This window comes from Gorilla gorilla, chromosome 1 (assembly GCF_029281585.2).
Source record: "Gorilla gorilla gorilla isolate KB3781 chromosome 1, NHGRI_mGorGor1-v2.1_pri, whole genome shotgun sequence".
In the NCBI taxonomy this organism is placed as follows: Eukaryota; Metazoa; Chordata; class Mammalia; order Primates; family Hominidae; genus Gorilla; species Gorilla gorilla.
Genome location: NC_073224.2, coordinates 38,027,713 through 38,052,942, shown reverse-complemented (window position 1 = coordinate 38,052,942; position 25,230 = coordinate 38,027,713). Strand labels below are relative to the sequence as shown.

The window sequence follows — 25,230 nt, the reverse complement described above, 5'->3', positions numbered from 1 at the left end:
ATGTGCTTTACTCAAAGTCCAATTTATTTTTTAAATTTTATTTCAATAGTTTTTGGGGAGCAGGTGGTGTTTGGTTACATGGATAAGTTCTTTAGTGGTGATTTCTGAGATTTTGGTGCACCCATCACCTAAGCAGTGTACACTGTACCCCATGTGTAGTCTTTTATCCCTCACCCCCTCCCACCCTTCCCCCTAAATCCCCAAAGCCCATTATATCATTTTTATGCCTTTGCATCCTCATAGCTTAGCTCCCACTTATAAGTGAGAATATATGATATTTGGATTTCCATTCCTGAGTTTCTTCACTTAGAATAATGGCCTCCAGTTCCATCCAAGTTGCTGCAAAGGCCTTTATTTCATTATTTCATTCCATTTCATGGCTAAGTAGTATTCCATGGTGTATACATGCCACATTTTCTTTCCACTCGTTGGCTGATGGGCATTTAGGTTGGTTCCATAATTTTGCAATTACAAATTATACTACTATAAACATGTGTGTGCATGTGTCTTTTTCATATAATGAAAGTCCGATTTAAATGTTAACCTCATCCAAAAAATACACCCTCACAGAAACAACCAGAACAATGTTTGATCACATATCTGGGCACCGTGACCTAGCCAAGGTGACAGATAAAATTAACTATCCTGGGTGGATAGGAATCTACCTTTCGGAGTCGTATGTTCAATCATCAATCCAGATTCAACGTGAGGCACAGCCAGGTTTAGGGACCCTCTCAATGATACAACCTAAAGTCCCTGACAGTTTTAGGGTTTCTTCTCCTGCTGCCATGAGGGCTGCTGGACTTCTTTACTTTTTGAAACTGGTTGTGACGGCCCCACATTCATCTCAAAACCAACCTTCTGTTGTGTCTCAGGTGAGGAAGGTGTTCTCTCCACACACAGCCAGGACATAGCAAGTTGTGGAAATGCTCCCCAAGTCCAGGGCTCAGCTCATCCTGGGCTGGCTGCAAAGGAGCTGGCAGCTGGCAACATCTGTCTGCTGTCAACTTCTCTGGGTGGAAGCTCTTGTCCCTCTCCTCTCCTCCTCCACAGATCCAGTTCTCCAGACCCTGGGGAGCCATCCTGGCACTGCTTAGGAATCACCAGAACATCTACCAAACACTCAAGTCACCAAATATTTCCCAGAGTGTTTCTCTACCATGGCCCCCCATGGGGCATTTTCAAAATACAGATGACTAGACCCTCGCAAGAACTACTGGAGCAGATCTTCTGGAAGTGATTCTTAAGCAGATATATGTTGAAACATCTCCAGAGGTGGTCTTGATATGCAAAAAAATTAGAAACCACCAGTTCCACTAATGACGAATACTGGAGACCAGCAGACTCTAACATTTGCTACTTCCTGATACGATCCTAGCATAGGAATTTTCACAATCAAGGCAGCAAGGTCTGACTGAAGAATATCCACACCCTTTGCCCCTAACTTTGTAGTCCCCCCATGCTGACCAAAGCTTGAAAAGGTGCTTGCGCATTTCCACTTCTTCTCTTGCTTCTCTATTACACCAGGAGAACAAGCCTCAGGTGGTCGCTGGAGGATGCGATGTGTCTGAGGCTGACTGAGATGAGCTAATGGCCTGCTGCCCACCAGATACAAGAATGAGCTCCGGCCAAGACCAGAAGAACATCCTCCCTGCCCAAGTGCAGCCAAGGTCAACAGAACTGACCACATGACCCATGGACTCATGAGAAATAAATGATGGTTGCTGTAAGCTGGTTTGATACCTTATTATCAGGGCAATAGAGAACTAACAAGGATAGGGTCAACCAGCTACCCAGATCCCCAGTGAAAAGCCAGTGCCCATGTGTTAGGGATTTGTTTGTAAAGTCCTTCAGTTCGCCTGCATGGGCCCTAGGGAAGGAGTGAAGTGAGGACAAGTCCCCTCCAACTTCTGGTTCAGCAACCTCATGACAGCACCACAGTTTACGCATCAAGGAAAATGTTCCCTCTTTCCCTCTGACTAACAAGGAGTTTGCCACGGAAAGCGTCTGAAAATAAATTATACATGAGACATGGTTTCTGAACTAGTTACAACTTTTGTTCCAGGATATTTTTACCTCTCTTCAAATATTCCCTCCAGGGGTGAACTACCCTACCAAGAAGTTAAATGAAATTAGAAAAAGAGCCTTAAAAGAATCCACTCGGACTCATCAACAGTGAGCCAAGCATCTTACAGCCTCCCTGAGGCCCTATGTGGTTTCGGTATCCGTAGCTTCCCTTTAAAACAGCTGAGCCATGTTACTGCAGCGGTGGTCCTTAAGGAGCATGTTTTGAAAAGCAGCAGCAATCTCCCTTATAATGTGGTGATCAGAAATGTGGACTCTGGTCACATGGGCTTGCCTTCAAATCCCAGCTCTACCACTTAAGAAATAGGAGACTCTCGGATATATACTTAACCTCTCTAAGCCTCAATTTCCTTTTCTGTTAAGTGTGGCTTTTAATAATGACTACTTCACAGGGTTGTTGTGAGATTAAAGGAGTTAATACTTTTAAAGGCATACAGTAGTCAGCATCACTATTTCCATGCTTTAGAAATCCTCCCAAGAAACAGAGAGTTCTGATCTAGAAAACTTCGGCGTCAAGGATGGTCTCTCTAAGGCACTCCACACAACTGCCTTTGAGTTTACGTATCCCTTTTCACTGTATCATGTCCCTCAATTAAAATATGCCATTCCCTCCAGAGCCCTGTAGGAAGAACCATATTAACAGCTAAAAAGAACTGAAATCAAGTCAATCCCTTGTGGCGAGGAGTGCCAGTAATTAGAGAAAAAAGGCACCACCTTCTCCATTCCTCCCAGTTGTTTTTAGAGACTGGGTCTTACACTGTCCCAGGATGCAGTGCAGTGGCATGACCTTGGCTCACCGCAGCCTGAACCTCCTGGACTCAAGTGATCCTCCCACCTCACCCTCCCTCCTGAGTAGCTGGGACTACAGACGTGCACCACCGTGCCTGGCTAATTTTATTTTACTAACTTTTTGTAGATATGGGGGTCGCACTATGTTACCCACACTGATCTCAACCTCCTGGGCTCAAGCAATCCTCCTGCCTCCCAAAGTGCTGGGATTACAGGCACAAGCCACTGCGCCCTGCCCTTTCCAGTTGTTAGCACATGACAAATACTGTGCACCAAAGCAACATGGATCTTTCTCTAAGTTCTGGTTTATAAATGTACTTAGTAGCCCCCACTTAGGTCAAAGAAATTTGGACAAAGCTTGAAACCATCTATTTGTAAATTTGTAGAGTCAAAGAATGGCTGGACTCTGGCAAAGAATAAGATCACTTTAAGAAAAAAGTTTTCCCCTTTTAGAAGTGCCACATGCTTATGGTATCAATGAGATACCAGGAGCTAAGATACTCTGCCCAATGAGAGAATGAAAATAATCCATCCACTGCAGCTTTTTACATCTACGCATGTCAGGAATGTTGCCATAAGAATGTTATGTAACAAACCATTCCAAAATACAGTGCCTTAAAACAATAACCATTTATACTTGCTCCTACATCTAAAGGATGGTTGGCAGTCACTGGCTCTAGCAGGCTTGGCCTTGAGATACAGGTGGGCTCAGGTAGGTTCCCCATGCCTCTCATCCTCCTTGAACCAGTGCATTGGTCTTGCCAATGACAGAATTTCAGAAAGGAACACAGGAATATCCAATGACTCTCACAGCCTTGACACACACTCCCGCGCCTGCCCACTTTGCAGTGGGCAAGTCCTGTCACCTGGCAGAGCCAAGTATCAGTGGGGAGAGGAAATATACTCTGCTTATAGGAGGAGGAACTGCAAAATCATAGTGCAAAGGTCACGGAGACCAGGCTGAGTTGCTTCAGGGGCCTGTGACCTGTGCAGCTGCACAAGGCCCTGAGCTGGGAAGGGCCCCATCTTTGGTTGAATGTTTGGCATCAGTTTCTGACACGGAGCCTCACATTGACATTTTTCACCAGGCCTTGCCAATTATGTAGACAGTCCTGGAGAGAGGGGAGGGTAAGGAAGCATTAATAATAATGCAATCTCCTCATTTAACAAGACTGACTTTTCACTGCGAAAGTGTCATATACACTTCCCATCTCTTCCAACCCCTGCTTTCAGAACCACATCATGGAATTTGTGCAGTGGGTTCAGGCTGCTACTGGCAGCCTCACTTCACATCATAACTCCTCCGTAAGACAGAGCTGTGGCTCTGGGAAGCTTTAACAAGAAACAGACACAGGTGCCCATTAGTGGGAGCACCGGAGGTCATATCACCACTGCATTTCCGGTACTATACCTGGAGCACCTGCCCCTTCCCACCAGGCTCTCCAATGAACTCAACGGCCCACTCACCCTCAAACCCTACCCACACACCCTTCTCCTCCATGTGGTGATGAGAATGCCCAATGAAGAATGAAAATAATCCACCCACTACAGCTTTTTATATTCACAAATGTCAGGGAAAACCTGCAGTGGGACTGGACAAATCCTTGGGGAAACTGGGACATGAATTGGAGAATCACAGAATTGTCAAGCCAGAAGGGACATCCCAAACTATGCAACTAAATGTCCCCAACATTGGGCAGCCTCAGTCTAACTCAAAATCATCTCAGACATGAACTTGTCTAATGTGATCTAAGGGGCCGGGTGCCTGTAATCACGCTTGTAATCCCAGCACTTTGGGAGGCTGAGGAGACTGGATCACCTGAGGTCAGGGGTTCGAGACCAGCCTGGCCAACATGGCATAACCTCATCTCTACTAAAAATACAAAAATTAGCCAGGCATGGTGGTGCATGCCTGTAGTCCCAGGTACTCAGGAGGCTGAGGCAGGAGAATCACTTGAACCTGGGAGGCAGAGGTTGCAGTGAGCCGAGATCATGCCACGGCACTTTAGCCGGGACAACAAAGTGAGACTCTGTCTCAAAAAATAAAAATGAAAATAACTAACTTGGTCTAAGGGATGTGAACATTTCACAACCAGTCCCAAAGTTTGATGACTACCACTGATGAAGCACATTTCTCCTTATTCTCATACCAATCATTTGGGCTCACATTTAAGTTAATTTCCTCGAACCACTCGCTAAACTTGCAGATGCAACAGGAGTCAGCCTCCTCCCCACGAGAACCCTTTATATGCCCAAAAGCAGCAGTCACACCAACCTCTGCCTTCCAGGATGCTTCCTGCTCCCAAACCTGCACTTTGTAGGGGCCCCACAGAGCTTATGATGTGCTCTGGTGGGGAGAGCTGTTCAAGAGGCAAGTGGCTCTTGCCACAAAAAAATGAATCATGAGCACAAGTCAACACAAGAATCCTGCAGTTCAGACAATTACCCAAAGAACACATTTTCTGATAATTACAGAGCTAAAAACGGATCCAGTTTGAAAATCCCTTCCTTTCTCCCAAGAAAGCTGAGGAGGTGGTTTAACAACAATCAGCTGCTGAGATGCATCACATTCTAGGGTGTTTAGGAGGCTCGTTCCAAGAAATTCTTGGAAGGTGCAGTTCCCAGAAGATGGTGCTGCTAACTAGACCCATTAACCCTCCCCGCCATCCCCAACATGTGCTCACAGCTTGGGAATCCGAACTCAGAAGCCCATTCAAAACGAGAGAGACAGGAGGGAGGAGGCCCAGGCCGGCCCGCCGCGTGATGCTGCTCAAACACTAAACGGCACTAACCTAAGAAAATGGGAGGGGATGCTAAGAGGGGGTGCAACCAGCCGAGGATTATCTCGGCTGGCCAAGTGTGTGCTTAGCGATGTCATAAACGGTTTTAGGTAGAACCTAAGGGTCAGGATGATAATAATAACATTTAATATGCATTGCACACTTATGAGCCAGATGTACCATATTACCTCACTTAATTCTCACACACCTCTATGAGCACGGTCCTGTTATTTTTACCCCTAGTTTACAGTCACATGGAGGCACACACTGTGGGTTACATGGATAATAAGGGCAGAGGCAGGATCGGAAGCAGTAGATGTTTGCACACTTCACCAAAACCTTCCAAATATAAAAGTCCCAGAAGTGGCTGAGAGCAGATATTAGGATGGTTGAAATACAGACTACAAGGGGGCAGAGGGTATAAGCATTATGGAAGAAAATCGGACAGAAGAAACTGTAGGTTTCTGTGTCAATAATGAATACAATATTGAGTTAAATTCAATTTTTAAATACAAATCTTTCTTTTTTTTTTTGAGACAGATCTTTGCTGTTGTTGCCCAGGCTGGAGTGCAACGGCGCGATCTCGGCTCACTGCAACCTCCACCTCCTGGGTTCAAGCAATTCTCCTGCCTTAGCCTCCCAAGTAGCTGGGATTACAGGCGCCCACCACCACGCCCGACTAATTTGTGGGGGTTTCACCATGTTGGCCAGGCTGGTCACCGACCTCAGGTGATCTGCCCACCTCGGCCTCCCAAAGTGCTGGGATTACAGGTGTGAGCCACCGCGCCTGGCCTATATAAGGAGTAAATGTAGTAAAATATGTAAATTTTGTAGTATGTCACAGACAGTACTGAAATGAAGAAATGGAAAGATTATTGACTAAGCCAGTGTTCCCAAGAAGAAGGATTTAGATGACAGAAGTCCCAGAAAGTTGGCACTCATTCACTCACTTACTTAGTAAATACTCACTGAGCACCTTCAGTGGGCTATGCGTTCCTCTACATTCTACGTCACAGCCCATGACGGTGAATGAAACAAAACTGCTGACCATCCAGAACTGGCATTCTAGTGAGAGGAGACAGACCTGCATGCCCAGGACCTAAATGCCTTTGGGAGAACAGTGTTACCAACTTAAGCTAAATAACATGTGAGCTACAGCCAGACCTCAAGGGCCGGACAGACAGAAGCACCTATAATTTGAAATTACATTCAGAAAGAAATTATGTTGAAATCACCCCCATAAAGTTAAGAAAACAAAATTGTTTGACTTTTAACAAAAGCATAAGCTTTAAACAGAAGCATAACTAAGCATCAACCAGCTTGCCCTATAGCCCATCGCCTTACAGCCGCTACTGCTTAGTCCCATCGCCTCTGTCACAAGGTCCTAACATCTGTAAGTAACATCCTTAACATTAAAAACCTCAAGTTTCCCATTTGAGATATTTTCTAGATCCTGATTCCATCAGGCCCACTGACACCAGCCAGTCTGCAGACTCCCTCCAAGGAACAGACTTAGTACAAGAATGAAGTTTCTACATCCTTATGATTTCATCTCCCATGTCCTAACCAATCTGCAACCCCCAGTTCTTCAGCCAAAATTCCCTCTAAAATCCCAGGCCAAAACTTCTCAAGGAGGTGGATTTGAGATTCCCTCGTGCCTTGTTTGGCTGCCATACAATTATTAAGCTCTTTCTCTGCTGCAACTCCCACCGTCTCAGTGTATTGGTCTGTTACTGTGCAAGGGTGCAAAGCTGGTGGTCCTGGTACGAAGCTGGTGGTCCTGTAACAATGATGACATCACTGAAAACAATCTCAGGTATCCAGGACACACAGAAGAACTAACAACCAATTGTTAAAAGTAGATGTGCTTAGGGCAAGAGGACTGGAGGAGGAGGGAGATTCCACAAAGAAAGCAAGCAAGCTGGGCTGGGCATGGTGGCTCATCCTTGTAATTCCAGCATTTTGAGAGGCCAAGGTGGGAGGATCACTTGAAGCCAGGAGTTTGAGACCAGCCTGGACAACAAAGCAAGAACCCATCTCTACAAAAAATAAAAAAGTCGGCCAGGCATGGTGGTGCATGCCTGCAGCTCCAGCTACTCAGGAGGCTAAGGTGGGAAAATCACTTGAGCCCAAGGAGTTCAAGGCTGCAGTGAGTTATGATTGCACCCCTGCACTCCAGCCTAGGTGGCAGAGAAGACCCTATCTCAAATAAATAAATAAAGTTGTAGGTACATGGCTTATTTCTGCCTTGAGTTAGTGAAGAGGTGCTGGCCACTCCAGTGCTGCTCCCCGTGGGAGCTAGAAAACTGTCAGGCTGCAGAAGGTGTGATCATGCAGCCACAACACCTAAAGTCTTGAAGTCACTGTCTCATGTCCTCTGATGTCTACCTTTTCTCCCCGGTATTCTCCATGACCATGAGTAGCGACTGCATTTGACCTCCCAGAAGCTGCAGCAGAGGCAGTGGCATGGGAAAAAGGAGCATGTACAAATGAAAGGGGCAAAAGGCAGGAAGAGGTAGAGTACAGTGTTCCTTAGAGTAAAATGCCTCAGTTTATTGTTTATAGAAACTTATGCAAACAATATGCAAATTTGCAAAAAGTAATGCTAATTCTTGCATAGTGTGCTTACTTTCATACCCTTAGCTCTGGGATGCAAGTCTGTGGGCCACAGGACCTTGGCCATTGCCTGCTGCCTGGCCGGAGTCACTGGTCAAGCAGCATAAAAGAATAAGCAAGGATAAAAGGTGATGGATATGGAACATTGTTCTGCCAGAGAATACAGGATGGTATATCCAGGATGGGAGAAAAAAGGGCAACTTGGAGTCTGAAAGGCAAAACTTTGGTTTTGTCTTGATCCATTCGATGTCACTTAGGCATCAAGTCTTAAAGAACAAACCCAGAGCCTATAGAAGTACTGGCTGGACATCCCATTACTGGGCATATACCCAAAGGATTATAAATCATGCTGCTATAAAGACACATGCACACGTATGTTTATTGCGGCACTATTCACAATAGCAAAGACTTGGAACCAATGCAAATGCCCATAAATGATAGACTGGATTAAGAAAATGTGGCACATATACACCATGGAATACTGTGCAGCCATAAAAAAGGATGAATTCATGTCCTTTGTAGGGACATGGATGAAGCTGGAAATCATCATTCTCAGCAAACCATCGCAAGGACAGAAAACCAAACACTGCATGTTCTCACTCATAGGTGGGAACTGAACAATGAGAACACTTAGTCACAGGAAGGGGAACATCACACACCGGGGCCTGTCGTGGGGTGGGGGGAGGGGGGAGGGATAGCATTAGGAGATATACCTAATGTAAATGACGAGTCAATGGGTGCAGCACACCAACATGGCACATGTATACATATGTAACAAACCTGCACGTTGTGTACATGTACCCTAGAACTTAAAGTATTAAAAAAAAAAGTAGTACTGGCTGGAGCAGGTTATGGGTCTCCAAGACATTATCTGGAAAAATAATTTATAAATTTGTGAATTCATATTATGTTATTTTCCTAATCATTCTTTATTCCTTGGATCACAAATATTTTCATACATAGGCTTTATCCAAGCATATTTCCCTGCTGTGTCATACAAGATATGGGATTCTAACACACTGGCTCTCTTAGAAGATATTAAAAGACAAGTAATTAGCTAGAAAAATAACCGGCTGCTTGATTAAGCTCTCTCTCAATGAAAGGTATCATTACTGAAATACAGAAAAAACTTTAAAAGCTTGCAAAGTATTTTCCCCTTCTATCAATGTTGGCATAACATTTTATTTCTGTCCTATTCATGTAAGGCTCAAAAACTCCTTTTGGGCTGACAGGTGGCTTTCATATGGCCTGTAGTTCATCCACTCTGTACAGAGGTTAGGGATGTCCTTTGGTTATTTTACCAGCAAGTTGCCGTTCTCCATATTTTGCTGCAAAAAGCACATACATTTTTGGGAAAGAGACACAGGGGCCCCCAGCTATGGCACAGAGCTATGCTAAATACCAAGTTTGAACTGTGTGTGCCCACATGCGCTTCCTGAATGAGTCTGGGGAAGCTGTAACGTACTACCCATCCATTCAGAGCAACTCTCTGAATGACGTGACTCTGCCTTTAGTAACACTGCCTCATCCCACCCATCCAGCACTCCCAGTGATGCTGACAATCAAATTGCAAAGCTGCGTGACAGGCTGCAACCTCAAAGGAAACCCAGCATCTAGTTAAAAACTTCCCAAGGTCGGTGGGGAGTGTTCCTGAGCCCAGCCCCAGACAGAACAAAGGCTCTGTGGCAATAGCAGCTGGAAATGCCATCCATCATCATGCAAAGATAAAGAGCTTATAACTCCAACCAGAGGGTACTTGCAAATATCCAGTGCTGTCCTGACACTTTGATTGATGGCCACCTCCTTTAATTAGCTCCTCTTGTCTCTGGAGGTTTCCAAAGAACTGATCACTTGCTCCCACCTCCCCCTTTCCCTGCCACCATTTGCCTCCCTGGTGGACAGGACTGGAGCAGGCACTGAGTCTCACCAGCCTCTTTCACTGTGTGCCCACCCACCACCATGCGATCCTCCATCCTCGGCATGAAGCTGCCACACTGACCTTTCGCAGAAGGAAGCAGATGCGCTCGATGTTCCTCAGCCGTTCCCTCTATCAGGATGCACAAGAAAGAAACGAGAGGGGAGGTTAGGGGTTCTGCTAAAACAGCATGAGAAGGCCCCACAATCAGCCCCAATAGTGGAGGCAGAAGCCACCAGAGAGCCCTCCTGGGCACATGGCCAGCATGCTCCCACCCAGTGGCTTTTTCTAACAGAGTTTCTGACTTTCTTCCCTGTACCTTGTCATGGTCATTTGCTCTTAGCAGAACTCTCCCAGCAAACAGCACGGGCTCACCTGCCCTCTCAGTCCAGCATGGATTTCTGTTCTTTTTTCTACAGTCAAAGTCTCTCTCAGCCTCCAGGTACATATAACGTGGTCAAACTGCTGAATGGTACCTCGTGTTCATGGAGCATCCTAAAGCCTGCAGCCGGCCCTCCCAGGAGGCCTTCCCACTTAGTTCTCGAAGAGCATATGTGCCCTCATTAGTATCTAAGGTAGACAAGTTCTCTGCCTGCTGGTTTTATTTTTCTAAAGTGAGTCTACTTGGAGGAAGTAATCTCCCTACTAAATTAGACAACAATGATGCCCCCAGGCTAAGGCTTTTTAAGAAGTTTGAGTCTATCAAGGCCTGGCTCACTGCCAAGGGAAGATGAGATGATGGCCCGTGGCTGGGCAGGTGATGATGCCCGCATCGTGCACTAAATGCCGTTGCCTCCCTTTTCCTTCAGTGACTTTAACGATTTCCAAAGCCACACTGAACACAGCTGTGGCATCTCCCGGTGCTTCATTACTGAGGCAATTTGGTTGCTGTAGATGGAATGGTAATGAGATTCCTCATGGCTCTGGAAAGGACAGGTGGCTGGGACACTTCATTTGCCTAATTAAATCATAAATATAGTGATTCCTGTGCATCCTGTAAGCCCAGAGGAAGAAGCCCACATCAGGACAAATTAGTGTCCACATGGCTGGAAAGACACACTGCATCCTCCTCACGTGTGCACACGCAAACACACATACTTATGTGCACACACGCACGAAAGGGACTGCTACAAGACACGCACTAGCTCCTTCTCCAGCAAGCCAGAGCCCCTGAAGGACAACATCTACCATTACTTTAAAGTAATACTGAATGCCCAGCTGGTAAAAGGAAGGAAAAACATGAGAAACGCGGAGTAAAACCGAGTATTCCTCCTCCTTTCCATCCCAGAGGGTCCAACAATATTGAGAGCTTCAGGGCATCTTAAATCCAAATGGGCCTCATGCCCTCATTGAGAGACGCATCATATGGATCAGCAATTATTTGTGACACACAAGTCCTTCCAGGGCTGGAGTCACCAATCAGTGAAGTAGCTTTTTTAAGCCACCTGAGTCTGAAATGCTGCTTTGGGGGCTCTATAGAGGTCTAAGAGCTCGCAGAAGAGTTAAATGAGGCATCTGAAGCATTTAACTTCCTGCCAGGGAGTAACAGCATAAGAACTGGGAAAATGTGTCTAGCAGTCTTCCATTTAGGGTTTTTATTTGTTTTTGTTTTTGTTTTTGTTTTTGTTTTTAATCTGAGACAAGAGTCTTTTCCCCATGGGGCACCTAGAGTCTTTATTCTGTCCATGAGCTTCATAGGGCCCAGGCTCCTTAATTAATCAGTTTACTAATTAGAAGTATGCCTCTAATAACAGGAGTAAAAAAAAGTGAATCGAGATTTAACTTCTATGCTACCACTTCAATATTCACCCATTGTTTAATCGACAAATAGCCATGGAGCACCTACTATGTGCAAATTCTATTCCTGCACTGGCCTTTCACAGAAGCTCCCGGAGAGCATATACTAGTCCTGATTTTCTTTATTCTGTCTAAATTTCCTTATTCTTTGCCATGGTGAGATGGAAAGGGTTCCACAAAAATATTTCGTGGTTTCACCAATCACCTGCAACCCAGCATGGAATTTGCATGATAGAATTGAGCAGTAGGACAAATTCCTTCCCTAGCATTTGCCCTGGAATCAGACAAGAAAGCTCTGGGTGTTCTAAGTGAGCTGCCTATTAATTTGAGCCCAAACAATTAGAAGGAAGGAAAGTAGGTTCTTGTCTTCCCTGGCATTCCTAAATGAAGGTGTCTCTCAGACTAGAGCCGTTCACTGCACCTGGTAGATATTGACAGGCCAGGCGTGTAATGTTGGTGCCAAACACAAAAACATCCAGAAAGACATGAGACCCAGAGTGAAATCTTTCAGGCCTGACAGATCCAAATTATCCCAGGTGCATGGTAAGGCTGGCAGATGGAAACAAAATGGATTTTAATAGTTATAAGTTCATGAAATACAGCAAGTTTTCAAGTGGATCTTGCAGGTTCTTTAAACTTGCACTAAAATTTGCTTTGAAAGAGTTCGTCTCTATTTCATGGAATCAAAAAATATGACGCCAAAGCGGGCCTCAGATATTATAAAATCAGGTCTCTTAAAGAGGCAACACAGGGTAGATGGCAGGATGAGAGACTTTGGAGACAGGCAAGCCTGGGTTCAAGTCCTAGCTGCAGCACTCATGAGCTATAAATCCTCGTACAAACCAGTCCATTTTGTGGTTTATAAATGGGGTTAATGATGCTTGTCTCATAGCATTATTGTAAGGATTACAGATTATGTATATAAAGTTCCTAGCACATAATAAAAACTCAAAAAAATGACAACTCCAGTAATAACTCTATAGAAAGGGACACTGAATCCTGGTTCTTCCATATGGTCTTTTGGTACCTGCCTAAAAGCATATCCTTCTTCATAGGGCCTGCAGCTAAGGAGAAGAGACCCCTTTGTCCCTGCTGAATGACACCATAAACATTCCAAGCTAAGACGGTATCATGCTAGCAGAGCCTGTTGTTCTCTCTACAACTTCTGGCTGAAAAGGTCAACAAAGCTACTCAAAGAGGCAAAAAGTTGCCTTAGCGCTGGAAACCATGGCCTGGAAGGAACTTCAACTAAACACAGAACCAGTGAATTCGGATTGAGAAACACACTTGAATGAACTGTGTGTGCACCACCCTTTGAACTCAGAAGTGTAGGTAGGAAGTTTGGAAAAGGCTCTGTCCACATACAGGGTTGGTCTCTGGCTCCGGGACATGGACTACACTGACCAGGGAAACAAACAGCCAAAACACCTGTCCCCACCCAGCATCCATTCAGAAGCTCCCAGTCGGAGACACAGCCAGGGCACAGGGGAAGGGCAGCATGTAGGGCCTGCCAAGCCAGACAAGCAGGAAGATGCCAGGCGCCATGCATGCTGGGGCAGGTGACCTTTCACGACCCGAACCCAGACCAGGACAATCAGACTGCACCAAATCCTCCAGGCAGAGGTTAGCTGATCTCAGGCCCACAGAACCACCTGAGATGAATGCTTTCTGGGTGATGGACGGCGCCAGGGACTTTGTGCATTAACCCACCCTCCACGTCTCCACTTGGTGCCCAGGTGGAGAGTGCAGCACGGACATCCACTCATGGTGCTCACGTGCCTGCAAACATGCTGGCCAACATGGAGCCTCTTTCCTTGTTTAAGGATGAGTAACCAAAACACACGAGCACCAGGCTTTGAGGACTCAAGGGCCACAGCACAGTAGACTATTCCCCTGGGTTACTGGGACAGTCACATCTGATTTGCAACATATCTCAAGACCTCAGCACACTTCAAGAATGAGAAGGCTCCTCCACAACCTTGAGCCAGGTAGAGAGGCACAGTGAGGGCGAGCATGTTCTTTACGCATTCAAATCATTCACATTCTCGCCCTCCTTCCCACGCCCTGGGTAGCCTGGGGTGACAGCACCTTCCCCTCACCAGTACCCGCTACTTACCGCATGAACAGGGTTGCATTGGTCTATGGGACTCTTAAAATCCGTCCTTAACTCATCAAAGGCAATTATCTGAAACAGAATACAGATATTTGAGGTGTTAGTGCACACACGAGTCAACACACCATGTCCAAAGCTTCTGTGGATTTGCTTCCAAATAACACAAGAGAAAGGAAGAGGCTGTAGATGGCATGAGATTGGCCAGCAGCTGGTCACTGTCGAAGCTGGCAATAAGCACATGGGGTTGATTATATTCTTCTGTCTACTGTGTACGCTTAAAATTGTCCCCAGTAAGTTTTTTTAAGTATCTGTGCTCTACAAAGATGTAAAGAAAGTCTACTGTGCTGAGGGCAGGTTGGGATTTAGATAAAAGCACAAAAATTTTAAAACTTCAAACCACTACTTTTAGCCCCTTTCCTTCCAGGAAGAGCTATTTATTTTTTATTTGTGTGTATTTGGGCAGAAAAGGCGATTGGAAGTGAAACAGACAGAAGTCAGGTGAGAAGGAAAAGAGAAAAACAAGGCAGTAGAGCTGACAGTAATAGAAATAACCAAATGTCTAGATGTCCACAAGCCTGGGCGGTCAGCTCCTGGGCAGTCAGCACTTCAAAGCACAGTCCTTTGGACTTCAGTCCTACAGTTCATTTTGGATGAAGACTCAGAACTCCCCAGAAAACAACAGTTTCCCAATATCCCTGGAGGAAAGAATGCTGGAGAGGACCTTTTCCAGTCACAGAATGAGGCATGGCCCTCCACAGAAGGACCTAACTGACAGGTGAAGGTTCACAAGCCCACATCCTCACCACAGCTACCTTGTCTGCTACAGAAGGAATAAATAATAGAACAAGGTGGGATTTGGCCAGGGGAGTGTCCTTTCTTAGGGTGTGGAAGCCTTCGGTGCTCCCAGTAAAGTCTCTCCTTTTGAAAATAAACAGACATGACCGCCTGTAATCCCAGCACTTTCAGAGGCCGAGGCGGTTGGATCACCTGAAATCAGGAATTATAGACCAGCCTGGCCAACATGGTGAAATCCCGTCTCTACTAAAAATACAAAAATTAGCTGGGTGTAGTGGCATGCACCTGCAATCTCAGCTATCTGGGAGGCTGAGGCAGGAGAAAAAAAGGAAAATAAAATAAACAGACATAACCGACTCCCCAGGAAGGCACATCCCAGGGGTCCCTGAACATTTGGTAGAATTGCTGAAGCAAGGAAGCCAGCTTCCCACCCCCAAATGTCCCCAATCCAGCAACATGGGGCTGAGAGTAAGCATTAAGTGAGAGAAAACAACTTCCCTCTACAAAGCAAGTAGAATTTTAAAGCAGTCATATGTCATCCTGATTTCAATCCTCCTACAGAATTTGAAGAAAATTCCAGTATAACTTGTATTAAACCAACGCATTTCTATATCATCCCTTGCCAGATAATTATCCAGCCTGTACTTAAACGCTTCAGTAACAAGAAACTCACCACTTACTGAAGATGCTCATTCCACTTCTGGCTACCTCTAATTAATCATTGCTTTCCTTATTAAACTAATATATGACTCCCTGAAGCTTCCACCCACAGCCTAAGCCAGGGTCAGCAAACTACAGCCTGAAGGCAAAATCCAGCCTGCTACCCATTTTTGTTCAACCTGTGAGCTAAGAATGTTTTGGTTTGTTTTTTAGTTTTTGTTTTTGTTTTTGTTTTGAGACAGAGTCTCACTCTGTCAGCCAGGCTGGAATGCAGTGGTGAGATCTTGGCTCACTGCAACCTCCATCTCCCGGGCTCAAGCAATTCTCCTGCCTCAGCTTCTCGAGTAGCTAGGATCACAGGCGTGTGCCACCATGTACAAAAAAAAATACAAATACAAAAAAAAATTTTTTATATTTTTAGTGGAGATGGGGTTTCATGTTTTTAACATTTTTTTAAAATAATTGAAATAAACCAAAAAGGAGAATATTTTGTGGCATGTGAAGCTTATATTAAAATTCAAATTTCAGTATCCATAAAGGTTTATTGGAATATAGTAGCATTCATTCTTTTATTGATACTGCTTTTGCACAACGGCAGGGTTGAGTAGTAGTTATAGGCTGTAAGGCTCACAAAACCCAAAATATTTACTATTTTGCCTTTTATAGAAAAAAATCTGCTGACCCCAGCCTATTCTTTCATTTGCCCTCTAGAGCTATCCTCTCCACTACGGTAGCCTCTAGCCACATGCAGCTATTAAAGCTTAAACTTTTAATTAATTAAAATTAAATTAAAAATTCAGTTCATAGACACATTTAAGTTGTTCAACAACCTTATCTATCTAGTAGCTATTACACAGCACAGATATAAAACATCCCCATCACCACAGAAAGTGCTATCAGACAGCACTGCATTAGAGGCACATAGCATGGGTCAAATCACTCCTCCACAAAGAACCCCTTTAAGTACTGTCAGCTCCAGGGACCCCAGCAAATCCTTCCTCTTCAAGCTAAATCTCTCCAACCATTGTTTACATAAACTGGTGCTAAGCTGCCTCATCATCCTGATTGTCCACCACGGATGTTTCAGGTTGTAAATGTCCATTCTAAAGTGTGACTGTCAGTAGTAAACACTAGATTCAAGGTGAGGGTGGCTGGCACAGACAGTAGAGATGTCGCTCACCTCGTCTGTTCTATAGTCTATGCTTCTTTTAATCCAATCTGATTGCATTAGCTTTTTTGTGGCCATATCGCATTCCCGGCTTTATACTGAATTCGAATTAACTAAAAGCCCTAGGTCTTTTCATGTGCTTCAGTTAAACTCAGTCCACCTCATTCTGCACAAGCATTGTTGGATTTGGAGGCCTAAGAGCAGGAACTAATATTTATCCTGGTTAATTCCTCCCTATTCAATATGGGCTACTGGTCCAATCTTTTGAGACATGACCTATCTCCCAACTATTATATAAATCCTAATAAACACAGTATCGTCAATACCCACATCCACATTTACCCTGACATAAATGTAGACCAAGCAGGACCAAGGCCAGAGCTCTGAGCTCACCATTCCTAGCTCCTGTAAGGCTGACATCGGTTTTCCTGGCACCTATTATCTATCCAGTTATAAAGACGGTTTACTATATTTTGATCCAGTCACTGAAAGCAAGTATCTGGACAGCTGCAGAACTCCACAACTGTTAGTGCTCCACATATAGGCCCCCCACAAAGAGACTGGGCACCTATGGAGGAAAGGGAGCCAAGCCCCCACATTGTGGACAATCCCCAACCCCAGTCCTGCTCTAGGGCCTGTGTCTCTGTCTGAGTGCAGGGAGGTGGGTCTAGACTGAATAGAGCAAAAGTAGCTGGAGCTTGAAGCAGCAGAGAGGAGCCAAAGGGGATATGGGGCTGTTCAGCCAGGCTGAGAGCCAGCGACCCCTACCTGGGCCCACCTCAGCGCCTCACCTAGAGGATGGTGCAGAGGAAGGAGGCCTGAAGTGTGGCTTATGCCTTTGAGCTCCAGGAGATAAGAGGTCCTTCATGGGTGCTTTCTGATGATGTGATGCCAGTGCACCCATGAGGACAAAGGCTTTCAGCGTCCCTACACCCAGTGGCTACTCGCTAATGTATCCATCCATTCACCTAACATTCAGCCAGCATCCTTTATACACAGGCAATGGGCTAACCACTGGAGACACAAAAATCAACAAGATCGGTGCCTGTCCTCACCAACTTCCTAGTCTAGAGGGGAAGACCCCCATGTAGACAGGCCACTGTGCTACAGTGTGATGAGGGATATCAAGATGATTGTAGTAACAGCTCTCATGTATTGCCTGCTCACCATGTCAGCTGCCGGGCTACATGCTGCATTATCATTTAATCCTCTGACCACCCAAAGGATTAAATGGAACCAATAATAGTACCTACCTCACTATTACTGGTCCCATTTCAGAAAAGAAGAAACTGAGGCCCAAAGTAGTTAAGTTACTTGCCCACGATTACTCTTTGGTGCCAGGATCCAAACCAAGGCCTGCCTAACACTAAAACCTGAGTGTTACCATTACGTTATTCTGCCTCCAAGTACATACAGAGAAAAGTAAATAAGGAGTCGGAAGACATTCAGAAGAATGAACAGCTGTCCCCATGGAAACAAAGCAAAGCTTCCCCGAGGACACAGGGGTTAGGCTACCCCCCACTTAGCACTAATTCATAAATAGATTCCCAGTCTCAGCCTCCTGACCCGTCTGAGGATAGAAGCCACGGGCCCCACAGTGTAGTATCATCCTTTGCATGTGGCAGACTTCTATCTAGAGCTAAGCCTTAGCATCAGCAATGGACCGCGAGTGTGATAAACACAATGATGTAAGGATGGGCAGATGAATGGCCAGCATAGTTTAATTCAGCTGAATGCACAGACCAGCCTCTGTGTGTGTCCTACAATGCTCCATTGCACCTTTCAGCCCTGCAACTGACAGTACAGGTTTAACTGCTGAACTTTAGGTGAACTTTAACTGCTAAACAAACGATAAGATCATTTCATATCTCACCCGTTTTGAAAATCATTTTTACATTTAATGCAGTAAAACTCACTCTTTTTAGTGAAAAGTTCTGTGAATTTTGACAAATGCAGTCATGTGATCACCTCCAAAATCAAGACACAGAACAGTTCTATCACCCCAAAATTCCCTCCTACAACACACCCCCCGCCATGTCTCACCCCATCCCCTGCCCAGCAACCACTAATCTGTTCTCCATCCCTCTAGTTTTGCCTTCTACAGAAAGTCACATAAATGGAATCATGCAGTATGTAGGCTTCTGAGCCTGCTTTCTTTTATAAGCATATGTAAATACACGATGTGTTTAAGTTTAAGCCACACTGTTGCCTATATCAATGGTCTGTTCCTTTTTACTGCCAAGTAGTATTCCATTGTACAAATGAACTACGGTTTATTTATCTACCTGTTAAAGGATATTTGGGTTGTTTCCAGATTTTGACAATTATGAATAAAGCTGCTATAAACATCTACACAAGGCCTTTTATCTAAACATAAGTTTTCAATTTCCTTGGAGAAATAGGAGGGGGACTGCTGGTCCATGTGGTAAGTGTAGATTTAATTTATAAGAAACTGACAAAACTGTTTTCCAAAGTGGCTGCACTATTTTGCATTCCCACAAGCAACATGAGTGTTCCCATGACTCCACACCCTAGCCAGAACTAAGTCCTGTCAGTTTAGTTTTGGGGGTTTTTTTGCCTAGTTTTGGTTTTTTAGTCATTTCAGTAGGTGTGTCGAGGTATCATTACAGCTGTAATTTGCATTCCTCCAGTGACTAACGATGCTGAGCACTTTTCATGGGCTTAGCTGTCATCTGTACATCTTTTTTGACGAAATGTGTGTCCAAATCATTTTCTCTTTTAAAACAAAATTAGCTGGTTTTTTGTTACTGATGATCTTTGAGAGTTCTTTACAAATTTTGGATACAAGTCCCTTGTCAAATATGTAATTTGCAAATATTGTCTTCTATGCTGTGGCTTGTCATTTCACTTTTGACAGTATGCTTCTCAGAGCAAAAATTTTTCATTTTAACTAGTTTATCCCATTTATCAGTTTTTCTTTTATGGATCATATTTTGGTATTCAACCTATGAACTCTCTTGAATCTAAGAACTTCTAAGATCACAGAGGTTTTCACTTACATATTTTTCTAAAACTTGAGTTTTCTCTTTAGGAAGGTTTAAACTACAAATTCAATTTATTTAATAGATTTAGGACTATTCCAGTTATCTATTTCCTATGACATGAGCTTTGGCAGTTTGTGATTTCAAGGAATTGGCCCATTTCATCGAAGTTGTCAAATCTGCAGATTTATATTCGGAGCCACCCCTATTTTTGTATTTCACCCTCCCTCATCAGGCATCTCCCCTGCTTTTTTTTCTCACCAGACTTTTGAGATGGAGGTTTAAGTGATCACAGAAAATGTAAGAAAAGTTGGCAGCAAAGCAGTGGAAACAAAGCAAGAGCTATTGTTCTTCCCCAAGCTGCATAACTGAGGTCCTTGAAAGCCAGATTGCCTCTACGCTGCCTGGGGCCCGGCCCTGCCTGAAAAAGTGGGGCAAGGGTGAGGCTCTGGGGTAGAAAATTGGAGGTCTTGCAGGAGATGCAGCACCAGAGGGAGAGAGAAGGATCAAGTTATATCAGTAAGATAATGCAATATACATGGGCAAACATCAGAACTTAGTGGATGGAGTACTAGCCTGGATGGAGGCTTCAGGAGAGGCAGAGCCAGAGGAAGCCACGGAGAAGTCCAGAAAGGAGGGCAGCTACAAACAGAGAACACGCTAGAAGTGAAGCTGTTTCTATGAACACTGAACCCTATCCCTACCACCACTAGGTTTAGGCAAGTTCAGCCCAAAAGGTGCTGCCCCAACCCTCTAGCCTATTGCCCCTCCCTGTTCCCCCAACCACAGGACCATGAAGCAACTATCCATGGAAGCTCACTGTGCGGAGCCTCACCAAGAACTACAGCAAGGTCAGTCCTGCTGGGGCCTGCCCTAAGTCTAGACTGCCTGGATTCCATCCAGCCTCAACACCAGCAGGGAAGCAGGGTGGACCCACCTCAAGAGGTGGGAAACTATAGAAACACTCTATAAAACATCTCATGCTTCTGTCTTTGGGTCCACAGAATTTATAATTAGGAGATTAAAAGTTATCTCACTTGTCTGAAATCATTATTTTGCTAAAAATAACCATGCTGTACTATGGCAAAAAAAAAAAAAAAAAAAAAAAAAAAAAACCTTCCTGGAAGATGAAGAAACGATTGAAATGTCAATGTGCATTAGCTAATGAGTCCCCAGGGCTGCCCCATCAGAGAGCTTAGCATTAGGAGAGGCTGGTTTTCTCTGGGACTTTCTCTTCCCTGCATTTGCTCCTCTTATTTCTGAAGGCTCTTAAATGGTTGAGACCTCACTACCTTGCATGTGTACTGCACTATCTTATTGACATAACTTGATCTGCATAAGGACTCTTGTGAACTGGATCGGAATCTCCCCCTAGCATACAGTTCAGGAGACCAAGACCCAGTCACAGTGTTTGAATGATGTACTTTACCTTGCATGATGAATGAGGGACAACCCACACTGGACCCAGGTCTCTGAGTCTTTGACAGGTTAGTGTTCCATCCAGCACGCTGTGCTGCCCCCTCTGTGACTTGAACGGGTAAAAAGAAAATGTTGGGTTACTGAAGAGGCCAAAAAAAAATACTGACTAGATACCCACGATGTACCTGGCACCATTTTTGGTTCTCTAGGACAGGAGTGAGAAAGAAGAGAAGGTCCCTGTCATCACAGAAGTTATAATCAAGGGTAAGGGCAGAAGAGATAATTAACAGATAAGAAAAGCATCAGAAAATGGCAGACTGTGTGAAGAAAATAAAACAGCTGATAGGAAGAAACAGAACTGGGAGTAGAGAGGGAAGTGATTGAGGAAGGCTCTCTGACGAGGTATCTTTTAAGCTGAGAGGACTGAATGTCCAGGAGCCAGACATGGAAAGGTCTGGGAAGAAATTTCCGGAAACAGAAATTATGCTGCAGATGCCAGAAGCAGGAAATAAGCTTGGCAGGTGTGAGGCATGGAAAGGCCTGCACAGGGGAAGCCAGAGAGTGAGACAGACAGCAGGGGGAGGGGAGGTCGAGGCTCAGGGCTGGCCAGGATCCCAACTGTGCAGGATTAATCCAACTGCAGCTCCCCAAAATAGACGGTGTGGCATGAAGCCATTTAGCCCATCTATTCCATTGGTGATGCGGCCCTTATGCGACTTGCAGGACTGTGTTTGCTGCTTGTGGTCTCTCACTCTAACAAAAGGAGTTGCATGGACATGACCGAGGGGGCCACTGCTGATACAGGTTGATCAGTGTGAAACCAGTGTCAGTTGTGCAGACTGAGGAACAGGTGCTGGGCTGACAGTTTTCAAGCCCGTTCTGAGCAGTAGCAAATTCACCCAAATGAAAACTCAATGTTCAGGGGCAATATTTAAAGAGATCATGAATCCTAGCAAGTCATACCCAGGGACTCAGAGGACAGATTTGGGTTAACCCCTCTCAGAGAGCATTTGGGCATTGGGAAAAGCTGCGCAGTTTTCTAATGAGTGGGCACATGCCCCAAACCTCCTAGAAACTCTGACTACAGGTCCAATTTTGAATAGGGACAGCTCCCTCACCCAGTTCTGTGCTCATACTCCTATTTGCATTAGGGCCACTTTGAACGGACCTTTCTCTCTTGATTTCTCCATGTTGTGTGTTGAATAGTGACCCCCAAAATTCACATCTACCTGGAACCTCAGAATGTGACCTTATTTAGAAATAGCGTCTTTGCAGGTGTAATTAGAAAAGATGGGGTCATCTTTGTGAGATAGAAAAAAAGCCACACAGTGAAGGCCATGTGAAGACAGAGGCTGCAATTGGAGGGACACAGCTATCAGCCGAGGAACATCAAGGGCTGCCAGGAGCCACCATTAGCTGGGAAGAGGCGAGGAAGGATTCTTCCTTAGAGCATTTGGAGGGAACATGGCCCATCTGTCTTCAGACTTCTAGCCTTCAGAACTTTGAGAGAATAAATTCCTATTGTTTTAAGCCACCCACCTGGTGGTAATTTGTTAAGGCTGCCCTAAGGAACAAATACACTCCATTTGCAAAATACCTGAAACTACTGCTGCTGTCATCTAAGATCTGGAAGGAATGGCTTTTGGTGCTACCTGAGAATGTTAGCATGAAAGATGCAAACAAGAGCATTTCTGACCCAAAATATACACCTCCCCAGGGAAGCAGGCTTTTATACTCACCCCAAACCTTCCTGTAAGTCGCCCAAACCCACGCTCAGAATACAATTCTAATTTAGAGAGAATTCTGCTTTTTACTTCCTCTGTCTTGTCCCCAAAAGAGCAATGTCTTCAAACCACAGCCCAAGTTTTAGGGACCCTTTCTAAGGTCCTGTTAAAGCACAAAGAGCTCCACTGGAGAGGAAAAAAATGAGAGATAAGAGTGATTTTATTGGTTATAACATACATCTTATATCTAGTCCTAGTTTTATGCCTGAAACTAGTACAGCCTTGAGTCCTAAAGTCTCTCTGTACACTGATTCTAAACTGCTACATGCAAGTGTTTGCTTAGTCATCTCTGAGCCTCCAAGAAGCAAGTGGCACTGGCTCCAAACTCAAAAGCCTCTTGGGGACTCTACATGGGTACCACCCACCTGTTCAAGTCCTTGCTCAGCTCCCATCACCAAGTGGTCTAGAAAAAGACTCAGGGTCTCTCAACCCACTCCCTTTTCTAAAAAGTGCAATGCCAGACGTCATGGAGTAGTTGAAGCTTTCCAAAGTGTTTTCACATGTTTTATTTGATTTTGTGTTCATTGTATATAATATCCCAAATGATGTGACACCCACTTTGCAAATGAAGAATCAAGAAGAATGAGAGGTCGTTAGCAATGTCCAGGGCTACCTGGTTGAAGAGGGCAGTGCTGGGGCCAGTCCTCACCTTCCCCATTTCTATTCCTTGTGCTTCCTCCATTGGGCCATGCAGTCTCACCCTCTTCTGTAAGGGGGAGTGAGGAACCTTTATTAATGCATCCATCCACACAGGGTGCCATGCAGGGCAGGACACAGCAGGCTTAGCACCAGAGTCCTGCCTTTTAAGGGCTCCCAATCAAATGAATGGTCTGCTTATGCCCATATGACCAAGAGTCTAGGAGAGGAAGTTGAACTTCCAACCAGCACAGAGCCTCTGGTTGGAGAGGCTCAGAGTCTTGCCCTAACTCCACCCCATTTCATCTCTGTATTGGTCAGGGTTCCCTAGAGAAACAGAACCAACAGTATGTGTGTAGATATATGCACAGAAAAAGATCTGTTTTAAGGAATTGGCTTATGCAATGAGGGAGGCTGAGAAGTCCCAATTCTGCAGAGTCAGCCAGCAGGCTGGAAACCTAGGAAGGAGCCAGTGCCGTGGTTCAAGTCCAAAGGCCGTCTGCTGACAGAATTCCCTCTTGCTCGGAGGAAGTTGGTCTTTTGTTCTATCTGGACCTTCAGCTGATTGGATGAGGCCCACCTATGTTAGGGAGGGCAATCTGCTTTACCAATTTAAATATTAATCTCATCCAAAAACACCCTCACAGAAACATCCAGAATAACGTTTGGCCACATATCTAGACATCATAGCCAAGTCACATTGACATGCAAAGTTAACCACCACAAACCCCCAATACTAGGGACTGTCACAGGCTCCAGGCTGGGCCCTGGCCAGTGGGGCTTGGTGGGAAAATGGCAGAGTGATGACCAATGGGTCCTTTTCACGTGTGAGAAGCCATCATGAGTCATGGCATTCCACATCTTGGCACACACTCAGTAATTGGCTTTCTGTGCAGCAAGCAACAGGACTAGACCAAACCCCTGGCATTTCAGTAACAGATTTTGGTTCCTTGACCAGAAGGCCCTGTTCATGGCTCTGCAGCCATGGGCCAGGAGAGTTTCAGAAGCCCTCCTAAGCAGCTGCCTGGCTCTTTTTTGGCTGGAGGTGAATTTTGGTCTCTCTCTTTGACTCTGTCACTGTGGGCCCTACTGCATTTCTGATTTCCTATGAAGAACAGCCTTTGAAATTTGACATCTGCATCTGGATAAGTGAGTGTCTTTTGTGGGTACCAGACGAGGGGAATGGCTCAATTTTGGGAATTCCAAAGAAATTTCCATTTGCAGGTTGAACAAGTGTAACCAACAGAGAGGCAAGCCCTCCAACTATTTGTTTGGACACTCTTGGGGCTTGTTAGTGATTGTTTGTGTGTATACACATCTGTGTCTGGACAAGTATGTTTTGTGGGTCCAAACAGTGACAACTGCTCCTCTCAATTTTGGGAATTCTGAAGAAATTTCCATTTGCAGGTTGAACAAGCCCAACCAAGAGAGGAAAGCACCCCGACTATTTCAGTTTGGACACTCTTGGGGCATGGTGGCTACTGCTGCAGTTGGATTGTGTATTGGTGATTGTGCGTACGTCGACATAGCTGTGGGAGGTCGAGGTTCAATCCCACAGCGCGGCCTGCTTGGATGCATTCTTTAGGTTGGTATGAATGTAGTTGTGGGCCAAGAGAGCAAGGGAAAGTCTACGGCCATACCCATACCACCCCGAACGGCCTGATCTCATCT

At 45.1% G+C, this 25,230-nt stretch overlaps 1 protein-coding gene across 1 annotated transcript in view; it reads right to left on the bottom strand.

The window, feature by feature from the left end:
- CNIH3 (cornichon family AMPA receptor auxiliary protein 3) overlaps nucleotides 1-25,230 on the bottom strand; it is a 118,154-nt gene that overhangs the window by 45,522 nt on the left and 47,402 nt on the right. The window contains exons 2-3 of the mRNA XM_004028459.5: nucleotides 14,099-14,167; nucleotides 10,270-10,317 (exon numbers count right to left, since the gene is read on the bottom strand). Of these exons, the coding sequence (XP_004028508.3) occupies nucleotides 10,270-10,317; nucleotides 14,099-14,167 (117 nt within the window). The remainder of the gene's footprint in view (nucleotides 1-10,269; nucleotides 10,318-14,098; nucleotides 14,168-25,230) is intronic.